This window comes from Neophocaena asiaeorientalis, unplaced genomic scaffold (genome assembly GCF_003031525.2).
Source record: "Neophocaena asiaeorientalis asiaeorientalis breed wild unplaced genomic scaffold, Neophocaena_asiaeorientalis_V1.1 scaffold22, whole genome shotgun sequence".
NCBI lineage: Eukaryota > Metazoa > Chordata > Mammalia > Artiodactyla > Phocoenidae > Neophocaena > Neophocaena asiaeorientalis.
The window spans coordinates 973,022-992,168 of record NW_020174422.1 but is presented as its reverse complement, the minus strand read 5'-3'; the positions used below and the strand labels follow the sequence as shown (position 1 = coordinate 992,168).

The 19,147-nt window shown below is 40.1% G+C and overlaps 2 protein-coding genes across 6 annotated transcripts in view; one reads left to right on the top strand and one right to left on the bottom strand.

The window, feature by feature from the left end:
• MYLK (myosin light chain kinase) overlaps positions 1-19,147 on the top strand; it is a 265,262-nt gene that overhangs the window by 34,329 nt on the left and 211,786 nt on the right. The gene's annotated exons all lie outside the window — the stretch shown is intronic.
• Positions 9,767-14,342, bottom strand: LOC112407284 (40S ribosomal protein S27-like). Of its 2 annotated transcripts, XM_024756510.1 has the most exons (2): positions 14,319-14,342; positions 9,767-10,018 (listed from the first exon to the last, which is right to left on the bottom strand). In XM_024756510.1, exons 1-2 carry the CDS (start codon positions 14,340-14,342, stop codon positions 9,767-9,769), a joined length of 276 nt encoding a protein of 91 aa, XP_024612278.1. The 2 variants fall into 2 exon arrangements, with proteins under 2 accessions (XP_024612278.1, XP_024612279.1); XM_024756511.1 differs by lacking the exon at positions 14,319-14,342 and having other exon boundaries at positions 9,767-10,021.

Sequence of the window (19,147 nt, the reverse complement as noted above, 5' to 3'; positions counted from 1 at the left end):
CTAAGTTATATTCCTTTATTTGTCCAGTAACTGTAAGGACAACGTCACAGACACTGAAGACTCAGGTGCCCATGCCCCAGTGTAGCAAATTCTGTTCCGAAAAGAATGGACTTGTAGTTTTGAATATGCCACATCACAATATTTCCTGTGTCCTCTTTCCATCCCATTCTTTCTAACTGAAGTTTTTGAATGAATGGGAAAGATTATATTAGTCTTTCAAGTTTTTGCCAAAGTCCTCTGTTCTGGTTCGTTTGATCAATAAATAGCTTAGATCTAAAAGGAGAAGTTCCCAGATCTCCAGGGTATATGGTAGCCAAGAGCAGTGGTTCTCTTTGCCGTCCTCACCGTGCTTGCCTTTTGGACAGAGAGGCTTTAGTGAGGTGGAGATGCTTCTCTGGCTCAAGAGAGAAAGGATTGGCATTCACGTATGATCCCCTTGTCCTTTTTTAAAGTTTCATTTTGGGGGCACGTGCAACTTTGGGAAGGAGGACCAGATTCCTAATGTACATTTTGTTTACATTTTGAAAACTGATTCCCCAAACTCATGTCTCTGAGGGACAAAAGGAAAGAGAAACAAAAAATGAACATCACCAGCCTCAGATGTGAAGTAACCATCTCTGTGGATCATAAAAGAAGAGAATTGCAAAAAGGTGATCAGAGACTGAAGTTTCTTGTGCTGTAGGTTGGTTGGAGGCAGTGGCTATGAAGAGTTTGGCTCCTATGAAATAAAGGGACCAGAAAAATAAGAGTGCTCTGCAGGCATTGAGAAACCAGAGTAAGGCTTGAAGCCAGGGCTGAAGAAGAGCTCACCAAGTCAGGAAGGAAGGCTGGGTGTGTGAGAGGGAAGGAGGAGACTGGGACAGGAGTTGTGGGCTAAGGAAGGCAAGAACAAGTACATAGCCTTGCTACCAGGAACTGAGCCCAGCTGCCTGCTGGTTCTGTGACTGCGGCTGCCATGTTCTTGTGGGACTGTAACACCCAACCTGCTTCTGCACTGGGGGCTCGGAGGGTCAAGGAGAAGTGGGGTCAGAGAGAGGGGAACAAAGTAACAAAAGTGAGAAGAACAGACTCAAAAGGAACTTGCAACTCCAAAATTGCAAATAAATCAGGTAACAGAATCAACTGTAAGAATAAGAAATTATCCCAAATGAAATTAATTTTATAGACTAGTCTGAAAATAACTTTATAATAAGTAGGTAGAGGATATGCCCTGCCCTAAGAAAAAAGGCATAACTTTCATGAAAAAACAAGAAATTATGAAAAAAAGCATAAATAAGATCAGATATATATAAAAAATTAAAATGTGAAATGAGAACTGTAGTTATTGAAATAAAGATACAATAGATAGGGTACACTGATTCCTAGATACCACTGAAGTAAGTTAACAGATTGGAAAGCAGTACAGAGAAACTTACCCTGTAAGTTTAGAGATATGAAAGATAAATTGACTGGCTTCAACATTCTATAATAAAAGTTAAAGAGAGAACAGAGGGAATGAAAGAGAAGCAATATTTAAATACGTGGCTAATAATTTTCCAGAGTTGACTGACTATGAATTCTTGGATCAAAAGTATCTCCGAATACTACGGAGGTTAAATAAAGGTTAACCCACAATTACACATAGTGCAGTGAAACTGCATACTATCAAGGGCAGGAGGGAGACCAGTATATGAAGCTGCTTGGGCTGCCATAACAACGTGCCATAGACTGGGTGGTTTAAACAACAGACATTTATTTCTCACAGTTTTGGAGGCTGGGAAGTCCAAGATCAAAACTGATTTAGTTTCTGGTGAGAACTGTCTTCCTGGCTTGTAGATGGCCGCCTTCTCACTGTGTCCTGACGTAGCAGGGAGAGAGAGAATGCGAGCTCTCTCCTGTCTATTCTTCTAAGGACACTGATCCTATCTGATCAGGGCCCCACTGTTATGACTTCATTTAACCCTAATTACCTCCATAAAGGTCCGGTCTCCAAATACAGTCACATTGGGAGTTGAGGCTTCATCATATGAATTTAGGGGGGACACAAATATTCAGTCCATAGCAACCAATTAAAAATCAGAGTTAAAAATATGTCATGGGGCTTCCCTGGTGGCGCAGTGGTTGAGAGTCCGCCTGCCGATGCAGGGGACACAAGTTTGTGCCCCGATCCGAGAAGATCCCACATGCCGCGGAGCGGCTGGGCCCGTGAGCCATGGCTGCTGAGCCTGCACGTCCGGAGCCTGTGCTCCGCAACAGGAGAGGCCACAACAGTGAGAGACCCATGTACCCAAAAAAAAAAAAAAATCATGTATAAATAAATGACTAATAGATGTTTTAGCAGCAGGAGAAGAAAACAGACTTACAACTTCTAAGTGTTGGACCTAGAATACTATGCCTAGACAAACTATCCTACAGCAGTGAGAGAAAAATAAAGACCAAAGGTATAAACTCAAGACTCTCATTAAAAGAACTATTAGAAGATATACTTTAGAAGGAAAAAAATCAAACAATGAGAAAGGATGCACCATATAAGAAACAACAGTGAACACAGAAATTGATTAAATATATTTATATTCATTTAGCTGTTAACCTATAAAAAATTCCTGAGTGTGTGTGTGTGTGTGTGTGTGATTTTAAAATATGATTAAAATGAAAATTAGGCGACAATAGCAATATGGGGCAGGCTGTTCTGGAGGGGGAGGGATGTTAAAGCCATATTCAGAGTTAGGAAGATGATAATTATGGACTATGTAAAAAAAAATTATAATTGTAACAGTTGAGGTTTGCTGCATAACAAACCACTACAAAACTTAACGGCTTAAAAGAAACACTCTAGAGTCTTTGGGGTAGCTGTGTAGTTTTAAAAATCTGGGCCAGCTCAGCTGATCTTGACCATCTTGACCATCACACACGTCTGTGATGGGCTGGTGGCTGACTAGATGATCTAGGATAGCTTCAGTGTCTGGAAGCTGACGGCCTGCATGCTGGGATGCCTTAGTTCTCTTCCAAATTGCCTCTCATCTTCCAAATTGTCTACTGAGGCTGTTCACATGATAGTCCAGGCTTCCAAATGCAGCCAGAGAGCAAGCCTCCTTTTGCAAGCACTTTTTAATCTTCTGTTTGTATTACATTTACTAATGTCCTGTTAGCAAAAACAAGTCACGAGGCCAAGCCCAGATTCAAGGGGTGGAGAAACAGACTCCACCCCTTGGTAGGAGGAAAAGAATTTGTGGCTGCTTTTATTTTGTTTAATTAAAAAAATTTTTTTAACATCTTTATTGGAATATAATTGCTTTACAATGGTGTGTTAGTTTCTGCTTTATAACAAAGTGAATCAGCTATACGTATACATATATCCCCATGTCTCCTCTCTCTTGCATCTCCCTCCCTCCCACCCTCCCTATCCCACCCCTCTAGGTGGTCACAAAGCACTGAGCTGATCCCCCTATACTATGTGGCTGCTTCCCACAAGCTATCTGTTTTACATTTGGTAGTGTATATATGTCCATGCCACTCTCTTACTTCGTCCCAGCTTACCCTTCCCACTCCCCGTGTCCTCATGTCCATTCTCTACGTCTGCTGCTTTATTCCTGTCCTGCCCCTAGGTTCTTCAGAACCATTTTTTTTTTTAAGATTCCATATATATGTGTTAGCATACGGTATTTGTTTTTCTCTTTCTGACTTACTTCACTCTCTATGACAGACTCTAGATCCATCCACCTCCCTACAAATAACTCAATTTTGTTTCTTTTTATGGCTGAGTGATATTCCATTGTATATACGTGTGTGGCTGGTTTGAGAATCTACCACAGTTTGCTCCTTTGCCACAAATTATTCACATTTCTCCCGCTTTACATGTCTCATCCTACATATAGCATCAGGCTGGAAGGGTGCGATCTCATGATCTTATCACATCAGGATGAATGAGGATCCTTAGATGTGGCTCCTTGGGTAAGGCACCTCTTGATTCAGAGATCTGTGAATTAAAATGACAAGTCACCTTCTCCCTGCACACCTGACATACAGTGGTGAGACAGAGACAGGTTAACTGAACAGACGCATCCCTTCAAAAGGGGGAAGATCAGAGGATACATAAAATCACTGGTCTAAAATTCCCCCTAGGCCCTGATTAGGGCTCAGTTCTGCTTTATGGGAGTCCCTTCCCATTCCATTGTTCTCCAAGGCCCTAGACTCCATTCTCTAGTCCCTTGGTTCCTCATCTTGAGAAATTTTTCCTTTCCATAAGAAATGGCCATGTTAACAGTTCAGCAGCTTTCTCATCTGGCTTCCTGCCCATAGGTAGTTGAGAGCCTAGAGACTTCTTTGCAGTTTAATCAATCTTAGTTCCCTCTAGTCCAAGCTGATGGTGCTTTTGCTGGTATAGTTTTGTTTTGTTTTTGTTTTTTTTAACATTTTGGGCTTTCGGTGTAACAGATTATAGTCTCCTTTATTCAACAAAAGCTATACCCACAATTATTTTTTCTCTAGATTTATTTGCTGTGATTTGGGATTAGGCTTCTGTCATGCCTTTTCGTCTAGTTGAGAAAGTATACTAAGGCACTTTCTTAAATCTTTCAGAGGTCTTAACAAGTGACCATACCCTTGCTTTTCTCTTTGTCCTAAGGTCTCCTTTTACTTTAAGAATCTTGTGCTTGAAGACTATTCAGACATGGGGAGACTGGAGATGAGAGTTTTATTTTCCAACACAGCAGGCCCTGGGCCCTCTGTATTCCATCTAAATTCTGGTTGCAAACTGAACATTTCCTTCTTTTGCCCATTCTTCTGTCTTGCCATATTTTATCATATGCAGTTAAGAGTACCCAAGTGGCACTTTCCAAATTCTCTCTGGAGATCTACTTAGCTGTAACCGAAAGTTCATTAGGTTCATTTTTTTTCCTCTCAAGGTAGTGTCAACTTCACTTTTACCAACTGTTCTGTCTCTACATAGTATGAGTCGTCATCTTCCAGACCTGCTACAGCAGGTGGGATTTTGGGTTTGTTTTTTCATTTTTGCAACCTTTGCAGTCTGTTTCCTTACTGATTTTCTGGTCACTGCCCTATTCCAAAGCCAACACCACATGTTTTAGGATTTTGCTATGGCAGCACCCGACTCTTGAAACCAATTTCTGTATTAGTTAGCTTTTACTGTATAACAGACCACCCCCAAATTTAGGGACTTAAACCATGGCCATTTTCATTTATATCACTACTTTTTGGGTTGGCTAGGTGGTCTTTCTGGTCTGGACCAGCACAGTTGATCTCTCAGTTTAGTCAAGAAAGCTTTTCTTTCAGGAAAATTTATGACCTTAAATACATTTATTAAAAATTTAAAAAATGGGCTTCCCTGGTGGCACAGTGGTTGAGAGTCCGCCTGCCGATGCAGGGGACACGGGTTCGTGCCCCGGTCCGGGAAGTTCCCATATGCCGCGGAGAGGCTAGGCCCATGAGCCGTGGCCGCTGAGCCTGCGTGTCCAGAGCCTGTGCTCCGCAATGGGAGAGGCCACAACAGTGAGAGGCCCACGTACCGCAAAAAAAATAAAAATAAAATAAAATAAATAAAATGAAAGATGAATATTGTATTATTTAAAATGGCATTTGGCTGTGTGTAAATGATCATGGGTTAAATGACCTAGAGGTTTAATCTTGTCATGTAGCAAGAAGTTTGTTTTGTCAAACTCAAGTTCCTGTACTGATGCACAGTGAGGCCAAACAAACTGAAACATCAGAGTTTGGAGCAGTTTATTGATAAGAGGGTGCCAACCAAAAAGATATGAGACATAGGTTTTTCTCAGATCCATCTTCCTGGCTGGCTGGACTATAAGGTTTTTAAAGGCAACATTTGGGCTGAAGGTTGTGGAGGGCGTGATCTTCTTCTGATTGGTTGGTGGTGAGGAAACAGTGTTGTGTTTCAGGAATCTTAATCACCAACCTTCTGGTTCCAGCCAGTCTGGGGTCTCTGTGCTTGTGGTCAGCATGTAGTCACCATCCTCCACCTGGGTGGGAGTCTTAGTTCCTGCAGAACAACTCAGAGATATGCATCAGATGGTTACTTATATCCCTTGAAGAGGAACTAGGACTCTGATTGCTGAACTATTGTTTCTTGACTGCCTTTCCTTTTTTTCTGCCTTCCCTCACTTCCCTAAATCATAACTGGCTCTGCTCTTTGGAAATCAGGGAAGGCCTAGGACACTAAAGCCTTTTTCTACAAACAGGAAACAGGGGACACAGAAAGGCTTTTGTACCTGGGAGGGTGCTGCAGGGTCCTGCTCAGTTTCAGTCTCCCCTTTTCTTTGATATTCCTCAATCCTGAGGGAAACTGGTGCAGGATAAAAAAGGAAATAAAGTTTTGGTTGGAGAGGTTAATCATAAACTTTGCAGAGGTGAAACCGCACACCTCAGATTGGGACTTGAACCCAATCACACCTCAGATGGGACTCAAACCCAGCCAAAATTCAGACTTGGACTTGAACCCACTGTCTTTTCATTGAAATTGCACACCTGGTCTCAGGATTTAATGAAGCTTAGGTTCTTTATGTCTCATAGCAGAAAGAATTCAGTGAGAGACAAAGTGCTAGGTAAGAAATGGATTTATTTAGAGAGATACACATACCATAGACAGAATACAGTCTTATCTCAAAAGGCAAGAGCAGCCCCAAAATGTGGGATCGTTAGTTTTTGTGGGCTGGGTAATTTCATAGGCTAATAACTTGGAAGTATTCCAATTATGTTGGGGAAGGGGCGGGGATTTCCAGGAATTGGGCCACTGCCCACTTTTTGGCCTTTTATGGTTGGCCTTGGAAGTGTCATGGTGCCTGTGGGTGTGTCATTTAGCATGCTAATTATTACAGTGAGTGTGTAATGAGGATCAAGGTCCACTGGAAGTCAAATCTTCCACCATCTAGGGCCTAATAGTTTCTAACCAGTTTATGTCATATTCTGTTCTTAATGGTTGTATCATTCTTTTAATGGTTGTGCCCTGCCCTCTTCCCTCCTGTCTCAGAGGAACACAGTTTTATGGGGGACTTGATTTCATTTGGAGGTAGACAGTTCAAATCAGATGTGGAGGTTCCATGATGCCATGATAGCCCAGGCTCTTCTAACTTTTGACTCATCTAAACTTAGTTTTCATACTCATGCTAGCTGCCTCATGGTTGTAAGGTGGCTGCTCTACTTCCAGTTTTGTATGCACATTCCAAACATGATGAGGAAGAAAAGGACAGGTTATGAAAGAGGCATGTACCAGCTGAGTCTGCTATCTGTAATGAAAGAGTTTTTCTGGAAGCCCTACCCAGTAAGTTCCACTTATATGTCATTGGTAACAAGTGTGTCATATGGCATTTCCTAGCTGCAGGGGAGTCTGAAAAACATAATTTGTTTGTCTTTTAGCTTGGCATATTGATTTCCCAAACTAAATAGGGGTTATGCTAATAAAGAACAAAGGGAGAATACATATTGTGTAGACGACTATTACTGTCTATGCATGTCCATCTCAAGAAGATAGACAAGGAAGAAAATAAGCCTTTAGAAAAGTAAAAGTAAGGAAACTAAGAGGACAAACAAAATGAAATAGAAAGCAATTTAGAGGATCAAAAAGAGTTATAAAATAGATAAATCCCTAGTTAAGTTTCTTTTTTTTCAAAAAAGAGCTACAAATAATATTTTGAAAGAAAGGGAACTATAACTACAGATGTGTAATAGATAATAAAAATCATAAGATTATACTCTGAAGAATTTTATGATAAAATTTGGATTGGGAAAAGACATAGTTTTCTAGGTAAATATAATTTGCCAAAACTACTTGAAAAAATATAGAAAATACCAAAAAGCAAAAATCATTAAAGAACTTAAGCTGATAACCAAGACCTCATCTCTCCAAAATATCAGGCTTAGGTGGTTTACATCTGCACTTTATTCAACTTCTAAGAAGTAGATAATCCTAATATTAATAAACTGTTTAAGAGAATAGAAAATTGGGAAAAGCTGTCTACTTTTACAATGATAATATAACCTAAATACCCAAACCAGACAAGAAGAATACAAGAAAGGAAAATTATAAAACAGTCCAATTTATAAACACAGATGCTTATGGAATAGTTGCAAATCTATTTCAAATATTTACATTCTAAGTAGAGTTTATGCATGAAATTAAGAATGATCCAACATCAGAAAATATGTTAATGTAATAAATCATGTTAACAGATCAATAATACCTACAATCTGTAAGAAACAGAAAAGTTAGTTGTCAGAATTTAGTGCTTGTTCATGATTGAATAGACTTCTCAGGAAACTTAGAAGGGAATTTCCTTAACTTGATAAAGAGCATCTATCAAAATAGTCCAGCAAAAACTATCCTTAACAATAAGACTCTAGGCTTCTTTTCAGTAAAGACATGAAAAAGATAAAGATGCCTTTTCTCACCATTCATATTCAGCATTGTACAGGAGATTCTAGCCAATGCAACAAGATAAGAAAAATGTTGTGACTGTTGGAAAGATATGTCCTTACATATGATTTTCTTGAGTTTTTTTAAGTAGAAAATATATAGGAAGAGCTTACCAGTTTCCCTAGACACAAAATCAATATATAGAAATCTTATTCACCGGTAATAACCAATTAGAAAAATTAATAAAGGGTCCCATTTTCAATAGTAATAAAAGCTTCAAGATACCTAGTGGTATGCCTAACCAAAATATGTACAAGAAATTTTTGGAGGAATTACAATTACTGAAAAGAAAAAAGTCTTAATAAATGGGAAAAAAGGCAGTGTTCATGAACTGGAAGACTCATTATAAAGATGCCAGTTGTCGCCAAATTAATTTATAAAATGAATGCCCTTCCAAGTATGGATAAGGACGTGGAACAACAGACTCATTCACTTCTGAAAGGAGTGTAGATCAGTACAACAGCTTTAAGAAACAATTTAGTTACACCTTTTTTTTTTAACGCTTCAAAGACACAAGTCTGAAGATTTATTGAGGACAAGGTTATATACAAATCAGAATGTTCCCTAGAAATGACACCTGAATAAAAAAGGACAAGTGGCCCCTGGATATAAGAGATCATTGGTGATCCAAGGAAATGTTTTAGGTTAGAGGGATTAAAAGTAGAAGTTGAATCACCGTACATTGTCACCAACTTGGTGAAGGGAAGCATGTTACCTGGAGTTAAAGTGCACAGGAAAGGTAACAGGCATTTTAAAGTGACAGAGAATTGAAATATTCTTTTGTAAGCTGAAAAGAAATGAGAGGCTCAATAATTGTAGTTTATTACATTAGAGAGGTAAAAAGCCAAAAAGAGGTAGAGGAGCCAACTACAGTTCACCCCTTTTTCTCTGGTAAGAAGCAAAAGAATTTCTTAGAGGGCTAGGTTTTGAGTGCTTCAGCTAGATACTGTTAAGACCACACAAGATTTTAAATGCGGCGTCTGTCCTGGATGTATTAAATAACTATTATCTTCTTTTATTCTGCCAATGCGTAGATCAGTGTGGAGATTCAGGTGTCCTCCAGAAGTTCATGGGTTCTTACCAGATATTCCTCTTTACCCTCTTTGCGGTGTTGGCATCAACAGCTTTCCTCTTTCTTGGTAAGGAGTCCTTATATTCAGCCCTGTGGACTTTTGACTTGGAAACTGCCTTCGTTTGATTTCACACATTGCCCCAACTGACTCTAGAGTTGCTCCTGAATACGTGAGGTAGGAACTTCCTAGCAGTAAAACAAGACAATAAACAGGATGTATCCAAAATGCGTTTATTAGGATGGTTTCCCATTCATCTTGATTCTGGGTGCTTTTAGTGCTGCTTCCATCTGAAGGAGCATCCTTCTGTAAGCCTTGCTTTTCCTCCTGTAGGCTGGCAGAGGACAATAGGGCAGCCAGGACACAAAACTACTGTTTGTGCATGGCTAAAGACGGTGGTGATTTTATAGCAACCTGGGCATTTCACATCCATGAAATAGGAATTGGGGCTCTGTACCAGGCACTTCTTCTTGTGTTTCTTCTTCTCCTCTTCTGGAGAGGGATGAATGAGATCCTTTGCAAGAGTCATGTTATCATGGGGAGGTCATCTCCACCAGAAAGCTGGTTACACCTTTTAATGCAGAAATTCTAGTCCTAGATGGAGAATGTTTCTTATGTTTCAGCAAATGCATTAAAATGTCTATTGCAGCAAAGAAAAGAAAAGAAAGAAACGGTTTAAGTGTCCATCAGTAGGAGAATGATAATAGTGGTGTGCTCATAGAATGAAATGCTGTACATCTTACGCACAGGAGCAAAAAGAACTATCGCTATATTTCTTAACAGATGGATCTCAAAAACATAGTTGAATGAAAGAAGCAGGGTATGGAAGGATATGAAAAGAATAATATTTATATCAGTTTTAAAGTCTGAAAAGCAATAATAAATAGCGTTTATGCTTATATTTTCTTTTTAGGAATCCATGCAAACATGCCAGGGAATGATAAACAGTGAGTTTGTGATGATGCTTCTCTAGGGAGAAAGGAAAGGGCTTGAAAATGGGAAGAGAGGGCTCAAAAATAGCCTCAGGTGTATCTGATGTTCTTTTTATTGAAGATCTGTTTGTCGCTATGTTGGAAATCTTTCACCACTTAAAAGTTGTTTTATCCTAAATGCAATGAGGTATCCTGGATTGGGTCCAGGAGCAGAAAAAAAGACATTAGTAGAAAAATTGGTGAAATCCAAATAAAATCTGGAATTTAGTAAATAATGTACCAATGTTGGTTTTGTAGTTCTGACAAATGTACCATGGTAATGTAAGATGTTAAAATTAGGGGAAATTGGTTAAAGGAACTCTCTGCATCATCTTAGCAACTTTTCTAAAAATCTAAAATTATTCCAAAATGAAATGTTTATTTTAAGAAGTGAGGGCAGAGTTTAGAACACTTTAGAACACTCCTAGAGGGCAAGACCAGTCTCTCTGGTAAGTCTGATTTATTCCCGTTTCATGTTTGGTACTCCCTTAAAGTTCAGAGATCTTAGAGCAGGAAGGGGCTCTAACAGAGCACCCTATCCAGCCCCTTTCCTCTGGGAGGTAAGACAGGTAAGGTATTTAAAAAGAAACTCCTGGAGACCAGAGAGGCTGAGGAACTCAGTGAGCAGGGAGGACTGGAACCAAGTTTTATCTCCTAGGATGATCTTTGTTCCTACTTCATTGCCTCTCATAATAAAGACGAATGAGGTTGAACAGCCTCCCTTATTTGTTTGTTTTGAAAACGGGAGGAAAAGAATTACATATCACCCAGAAATGACCAAAGTCACAAGGTAGAGAGGTCAATGCGAGGTTGGTACATCATTTTGTCTCTTTGTTATGAACCTCCTTAGGATTTGAGACTGCCTACCCCCTGAGGGCAGAGTGGGCTGGGATGGGAGGGAACTAAGAATTGTAGAATGTATCTGTGTCCTCAGTCCTTCTCAGAACCATAGATGTAATTGCCCCCATCTTACAGAAGAGGTAACAGGCTTAGAAAGGTTAAAAATCACTTCCCCAAGGTTATAAAACTAATAAGAGGTAGGCCTATTGTGATACGCTGATGTAATAAATTTGTCATGTTTCCTGGAAATAGCTCTTAAAACCTTTGTAATTTCTTAAGTGATAAGAGCTATATGGACATCTTTTGTTCCTAACTCCTTAAGTAGCACTAGAGCATAAAGATGAAATGGGTGTTTTTTGTTATTCATAAGAAGCCTGTTTCAACCACTGAGTTTATATTAATGAGGTGATTTTTGGAAAGCCCCTAGAAAACCATAGGAAGGGGGATAGTTGCCAGCAGAGCCAGCCAGGTGATTAGAGAGTTGGAACTTTCAGTTCCACTTCCTGACCTCTGGAGAGGGGAGAAGGGCTAGAGATTGACTTAATCACCAGTGGCCAATGATGTATTCATTCATACCTATGACAGGAAGCCGCCATAAAAACCCAAAATAATGGTGTTTGGAGAGCTTTTGGGTTGTTTCATCTATGTGCCAGGAGGGTGGTATACCCCAGACTCCATGAGACAGAAGCCCCTGTGCTTGGGACTTTTCCGGACCTCACCCTATGTATCTCTTCATCTGACTGTTCATTCATGTTCTTTACTATCCATTGTAATAAACCATTAATCTAATAAGTAAACTGTTTTCTTGAATTCTGTGAACTGTCCTAGCAAGTGATCAAACTCAAGGAGGGGAGTCGTGGGAGCCTCTGATTTATAGCCAGTCAGTCAGAAGTCCAGGTAACAACCTGGACTTGCAGTTGGTACCTGAAGTGGGGGCAGTCTGTGGGATCTGATGCTCTCTCCAGGTAGATAGTGTCAGAATTGAATTCAATTGTAGGACACTCAGCTGGTGTTGCAGAGAATTGCTTGGTGAGGGGCAAACCTCTACACATTTGGTGACCAGAAGTGAAGCAGAATGTCATCACAGAGTAGAGAAAAGTAAAGGAGAGTTTTCCTTTTACATCTATGTTATAGGAAGCCAGGGCAGACTCTAAGAACTCATATTTAAGGAAGACCCCTCTGAAGTCAGGGAGGATAAATTCCCCAGAGCCAACAGCCACTCTTGGAACAGCTGGGGCTGGGAATGATGTAGAACATGAGCCAAGGGAGAACCACAGCCCGGAACAGACTGAGAAGAGCTTCAGGGGAGTGGGCATCAGGCCTGCCAGGGTTAGAAGCCACTGCAGATTCTTCCCTCTGGAAAAGAAAAAGTCATGTGGGTAAGCTCCCTACGCTCCCACTCCTCCTTCCTCTGTCCCATCTCAGCTGCAGGGCCTGTGTCTGCTAGCCTTCCGGGGAAGGGCTCCCTAAAACCAAGGGCCTCGTTTTGTTTAGTTGTAGAAGAGGCTCATGTGACTGAAGAGGACTCCTCAGGTCTTGATTGAGGTGATGTGGTTGAAAGTAAACTGTAAATCTCTATGTAAATATGGTTGTTGGCTGAACAGTGTAAACCTGGGAGGTTTGTGAGGGCAAGGGGAGAAAAGTGCCTCTTGAGAGAGGTCTCCCAGGAGAATATGAGATTAGTTGAGGTTCAGTGAATTCCTTTGTTGCTAACTCAAGAAGCATATTTGAAGGATAAGCTTCCTCACTTAGAATAGAGCATCCCAGACTTGTCGCCATAGTGACAGTGCTCAAACGGAGGCTTTAAAACCAGAAAACACCAGGTCAGAGGGATTCTTTTGGAGCCATGATTCTCCAGTAGAGGACTCAGCTATTGTGTGCTATGGAAGAGAGGGACAGGGAGTTTGAATAGCTTCCCTTCCTTCCTGTCTCTTGCTGTGGGGCTTTTGTTTTGGTCTTTCTCTCTGAATTGATGTGGCCTTTGGAAAGGGGTGCCTCCCTGCAGAAGGAACTCGTCTTCATTAAAACCTGTGTCAGAAGCTGGAGGCACCAACAATAAACTATCCTAAAAAGAAATTAAGAAAACAATCCTATTTACAACAGCATTAAAAAGAATTAAATACACATGAATAAATTTAACTAAGGAGGTGAAAGACCTATACACTGAACACTATAAGACATTGATGAAAGAAATTGAATAAGACACAAGTAAATGGAAAGATAGCTCATGTTCATGGATTGGAAGAATTAATATTGTTAAATCATCTGTACTACCCAAAGAGATCTACAGATGCAATGCAATCCCTATCAAAATTCCAATGACATTTTTCACAGAAATAGAACAAACAATCCTAAAATTAGTATGGAACCACAGAAGACTCTGAGTAGCCAAAGCACTCTTGAGAAAGAAGAACAAAGCTGGAGGCATTACAATTCCTGATTTCAAACTATATTACAAAGCTATACTTATCAAAACAGTATGGTACTGGCATTAAAACAGACATGTGTCAGTGGAACAGAATAGAGAGCCCAGAAATAAACCCATACATATACAGTCAACTAATCTTTGACAAGGGGTCCAAGAATACACAATGGAGAAAGAAGAGTCTCTTCAACAGATGGTGTTGGGAAAATTTTGCATATCCATATGCAAAAGAATGAAATTAGACCCTTATACTATACACAAAAGTCAAAGAAGAATGGATTAAAGACTTAAACAGAAGACCTGAAACTTTAAAACTCTCAGAAGAAAACATAAGAAAAAAGCTCCTTGACATTGGTCTTGGCAGTGATTTTTTAGATATGACACCAAAAACTCAGGCAACAAGAGCAAATATAAACAAGTGGGACTATATCGAACTAAAAAGCTTTTGCTCAGCAAAGGTAACCAGCAACAGAATGAAAAGGCAACATACAGAATGGGAGAAAATATCTGAAAACCATATATCTAAAAGGGGATTAATATCTAAAATATATAAAGAACTCATATAGCTCAATAGCAGAAACAAAACAAACAAAAACCCACCACAAAGATATCATAACCCGATTAAAAAATGAGCAAGGGACCTGAATAGACATTTTTCCAAAAATGATATCCAAGTGGCCAATAGGTATATGAAAATGTGCTCAACATCACTAATCTTACTGATAGTGCTGAAGGACAGACAGAACAAAAAGTAATTCTGAAGGAACTGTTACTGTAACTGAAGCTTGTAGAAGGATAGGGATTTTATATATATATATATATAATTTTATTCTGTTATATATCTGATTCTAAGTGTTGAAAACTGACCTAAGTATTCTTCACTAGTTCATGTCTTTATCCTTGCATGTGTTTTGTGAATTCCTATAGATAAAATGTGTTTTATGGTTATTAGTCTTACAGACAAAAAGTTCAAGTCATCTCATTGCTTTGAGTTCTCTCCAGGGTTCAAGGGTATCGTAGGGTGTCTGACCCACTAATTGCTAATGTTATCTGGTAGTGTTATTCTTGGACTTTAATGACCTCAGAGTTTCCATATTACCTCCTTCTGTTATAATACAGCATACAAGTAGGGCCTGAGGAGAGTTCTCCAAACCGAGAATTTCAGGACAATTTCTCTATAGAGGGTTCACTAAGAAATCCACAGGAATCATGTAATGCCTAGCAGATGCTCCTTCTCTTTAGGGAAGGCACACATGTCTCTGGGGTGCTGTATGTTTCCAGATACTTGGAAGTCTTCTAGGTGGTTCTTGATATGTCTAAAATGGAATAATCCCCAAAATATATTAAGTGAAAAAAGCAAGGTACAAAACAGAGTGTGTCATATGCTATCATTTGTTTTTAAGAAAGAAAGTGGGGAGAAAAACATATATGTATTTTTATAACATATTCCTAGAAGACACTGATGACATGGCTGATTCTGAGGAAGGGAAGTTGGAGCTGAATACCTAGGAGCAGGGGAGGGTGAAAGACCTTTTACTGCATACCCTTTGAATCTTTTGAATCATATAAATGTATTGGCTATTGAAAGAGAAGTACAAGTTTGATTAAAAACAAAATCCTTCTACCAAGAAATAAACCAGCACACCTGTGGTCACTTTATCGACAGCAAAGGAGGCAAGAATATACAGTGGAGAAAAGATAGTCTCTTCAATAAGTGGTGCTGGGAAAACTGGACAGCTACATGTAAAAGAATGAGATTAGAACATTTCCTCACACCATATACAAAAATAAACTCAAAAAGGGTTAAAGACCTCCATATAAGACATGAAACCATAAAACTCCTAGAGGAGAACATAGGCAGAAAACTCTTTGACATAAATTGTGGCAATATTTTGGGGGATCTAGCTCCTCATGCAAAAGAAATAAAAGCAAAAATAAACAAATGGGACTAATTAAACTTAAAACTTTTGCACAGCAAAGGAAACCATCAACAAAACAAAAAGACAATCTACTGAATGGGAGAAAATATTTGCAAATGATGCAACTAACAAGGGATTAATATCTAAAATATACAAATGGATCATACAACTCAATATAAAAAAAAAACAATCCAAATAAGAAATGAGCAGAAGACTTGAATAGACTTTTTTCCAAAGAAGACATAGTGATGGCTAACAGGCACGTGAAAAGATGCTCAACATCACTATTAGAGAAATACAAGTCAAAACAACAAGTTATCACCTCACACGTGTCAGGATGGCTATCATCAAAAAGTCTACAAATAACAAACGTTGGTGAGGATGTGGAGAAAAGGCAATCCTTGTACCCTGTTGGTGGAAATGTACATTGGTGCAGCCGCTATGGAAAACAGTATGGAGGTTCCTCAAAAAACTAAAAATAAAACTATGATATGATCCAGCAATTCCATTCCTGGGTATATATCTGGAAAACATGAAAACACTAATTTGAAAAGGTACATGCACCCCAATGTTCATAGCAGCACTATTTACAATAGCTAATATGGAAGCCACCCAAATGTCCATCAACAGATGGATGGATAAAGAAGGTGCTGTATACAATGGAATATTACTCTGCCATAAAAAAGAACGAAATTCTGCCATTTACAACGATGTGTATGGACCTAGAGTGTATTATGCTAGTGAAGTAAGTCAGACAGAAAAAGACAAATACTGTGTTATCACTTATATGTGGAATATAAAAAATTAAATATATCTAGTAAAACAGACTCACCAATGTAGAAAACAACCTAGTGGATACCAATGTAGAGAGGGAAGAGGAGACGGGCAAGATAGGGGTATGGGATTAAGAGATACAAACTACTGTGTATAAAACAGATAAGCAACAAGGATATACTGTATAGCACAGGGAATTATAACCATTATTTTGTAATACCTTTAAATGGAATATATAAAAATACTAAATCACTATGCTGTAAATCACTGTAAATGCTGTAAATCACTATCTGTACCTGAAATTAATATAATATTGTAAATCAACTATGTTTCAATAAAACAAAATCCTTCTAGGGTGGTTAATCTGACGTGAGACTTAAATTGGCCCCTGATAATTCACTCTTTGCTCCCATTTCTCATCACTTAGGTCTTCCCTCTCAGACCCTCTGCCTCTGATCATTTGCCTGCAGCAGACATGTTGCAATATCCCCCTCCCTGTCAGAGTCTAATAGAGACTCTGCACAGGGGTGAGCCAGCATTTCTAAAATATCTCTGGTGACCAATTGCCATGTTCAGCCCTAAACCTTCTAGACTGGTTATTCTCAAACTTGAGCCTGAATCAGTCTCACCTGGAGGGCTTGTTAAAACACACCTGGCTGGACCCACTCAGTTTCTTCTATTCAGCCTGTGTGGGGTAGTTCCAACAAGTTCCCAGGTGATGTTAGTTGGGAACCACACTTTGAAAACCAGAGCTCTAGACTAGTTTCTCCTGTGATGTGTTGATGTGCAGTTTTGATGTCCCAACTGTGTCCTCATTTAGACATATAAAGAAATAAAAAACGGGAGAGATTTGTCCCTTTCCACAGGCATGCTTATAGCTCACCATCATCCAGCTCTCTCTCTAACCAACAGTACTCATCAGGCTCCAATCCCTTTATAAAATGATTGGCATGTCACCACCAGCAGGACTGACACATCAGAAGCCTGCATCCCCCTTCATCTGTACTCCCAGAGCAGACATTCTTGTAGTCTTTGCTGTCAACTCTCTGTGAAGATTTAATTGGTATTTAAGGCATTAAAAGAGTCATGCTAATTACTGATTCCCCTTCCACTGTTTCTCAGCAGGGGTACTATTAGCATTTTAGATGAGATAATTCTTTATAATGAGTATTCTGTTTAATGTAGGATTTTAGCATTCTTGTCCTCCCACCCCCAAGTCATATGGGAATTAATAATCCCACCACATTTCCCAGTGCCCCTCCCCCTCGAAACTTCCTCTTCCCCTCTTTGCTGTAGAATGCGTGGTGCGGTGCCCTGAGAATCACTGTGCCTTGTACTTAAGCTTCCAGACCCCTGCCCAAATGACATTGCTTTAGTTCCCTGCAAAAATCTCAAGTCATGTTTTAATATTTTTCTTACTTTCATAAGTGTTGATGTTAAAAAGGGGCCAAACAGTGAGCATTTCTTTCTGAAAACCCTATGGGTAGAATCGTTCATGTGATGTTCAGTTCCCTCTCTGCAGAGATTAGCACTGTTTCTTGATGAAGTGCCTTTGCATCCTCACAGCAAGGAGAATTATGTGACCCATTCTGTTTCCTTTTTTTTTTTACTATGAGTGTCATGAAACTTAGGGGACAGATGTAATGCTTGATACGTTTGTAAAATTAGTTTAGAAAACCATTTTCCGTATATTGTCAGCTTTTATACAGTTTTAGTTTTTAAATAATCAGTTTAATTTTGTATTTTCTTGTGAGTGACTTCGGGTCCTTTTGGAAACCATCCTTGATGCAGGTTGAGCTGTGACAGGATTATAGCCGGAAGTGGCCTAATCCGCTGGACAAAAGAATGGGCTCGGAGGAGCATCCCCGGCTCCCATGGGCACCGGGTGGGATGTGGGCCTGAGGCACAGGAGAACAGGTGAGGAGGTGCCTCCTGCTGGCAGCCAGCGGAAGAGTGGCTGGCGAGGATGAGGTGCCAGGTGTGCTCCAGCTGGAGGTGGAGTCAGGGTCAAGCCACAGGTGCCTGAGCCCTTTACCAAGGGTGGAGAATCCTTGAGTAGAGGGGCAGCAGATGGACTGAGCTTGCTGGGTGGAGAGCAGTTCCGCTGGGACCGACTGGCTTAGGCCATGAGAGACACAGAAACCATTACTTATAGGAGCACCCATCCTGCTTCAGCTCCCACCTGGTCCTGTGGCCACACGGGTTACCAGCAGCAAGTGGGTTCAGGTGGGGCTGGCACCCTTGGGATTAGCTCTCTGCTGAAGCTCCCTGTCCAGGTGGGAAAGAACGTCTAGCGGCGGCACTGTAACAGGGTGAGGATTGCACCCCATCCCACCCCTCTTCAGAGGGTCCAGTCACTCCCATTTCTTCTTCAATGTACACCTCAAAGTGGGGGGGACCACCATCCTAGACTGAGCATCCACCCTCTAGATCTCCTGTGTGATGGAAGGGATGTGTAAGGACCTTTCCACCTGGAAGTTCCTCTGCTGAAATTCCATCATGAGCATTTGATTTCCTTGGGTTTACAAAGAATCTTTTACTAATACACCTTCTGGAAGGGCAACACATAATGGGCTCAGAGATAAGTCATTTGTTCCTTTGAGAGAATGGGTTTACTGCATACGCTTGATATAAGTATTTGTTTCCCTCTTAGGGAATATCTGAGATTTGCCGCTGGAGGGAAACAGGTTTGTGAAGAGGGGAGAAGGGGTGAACTTCGGGAGCCT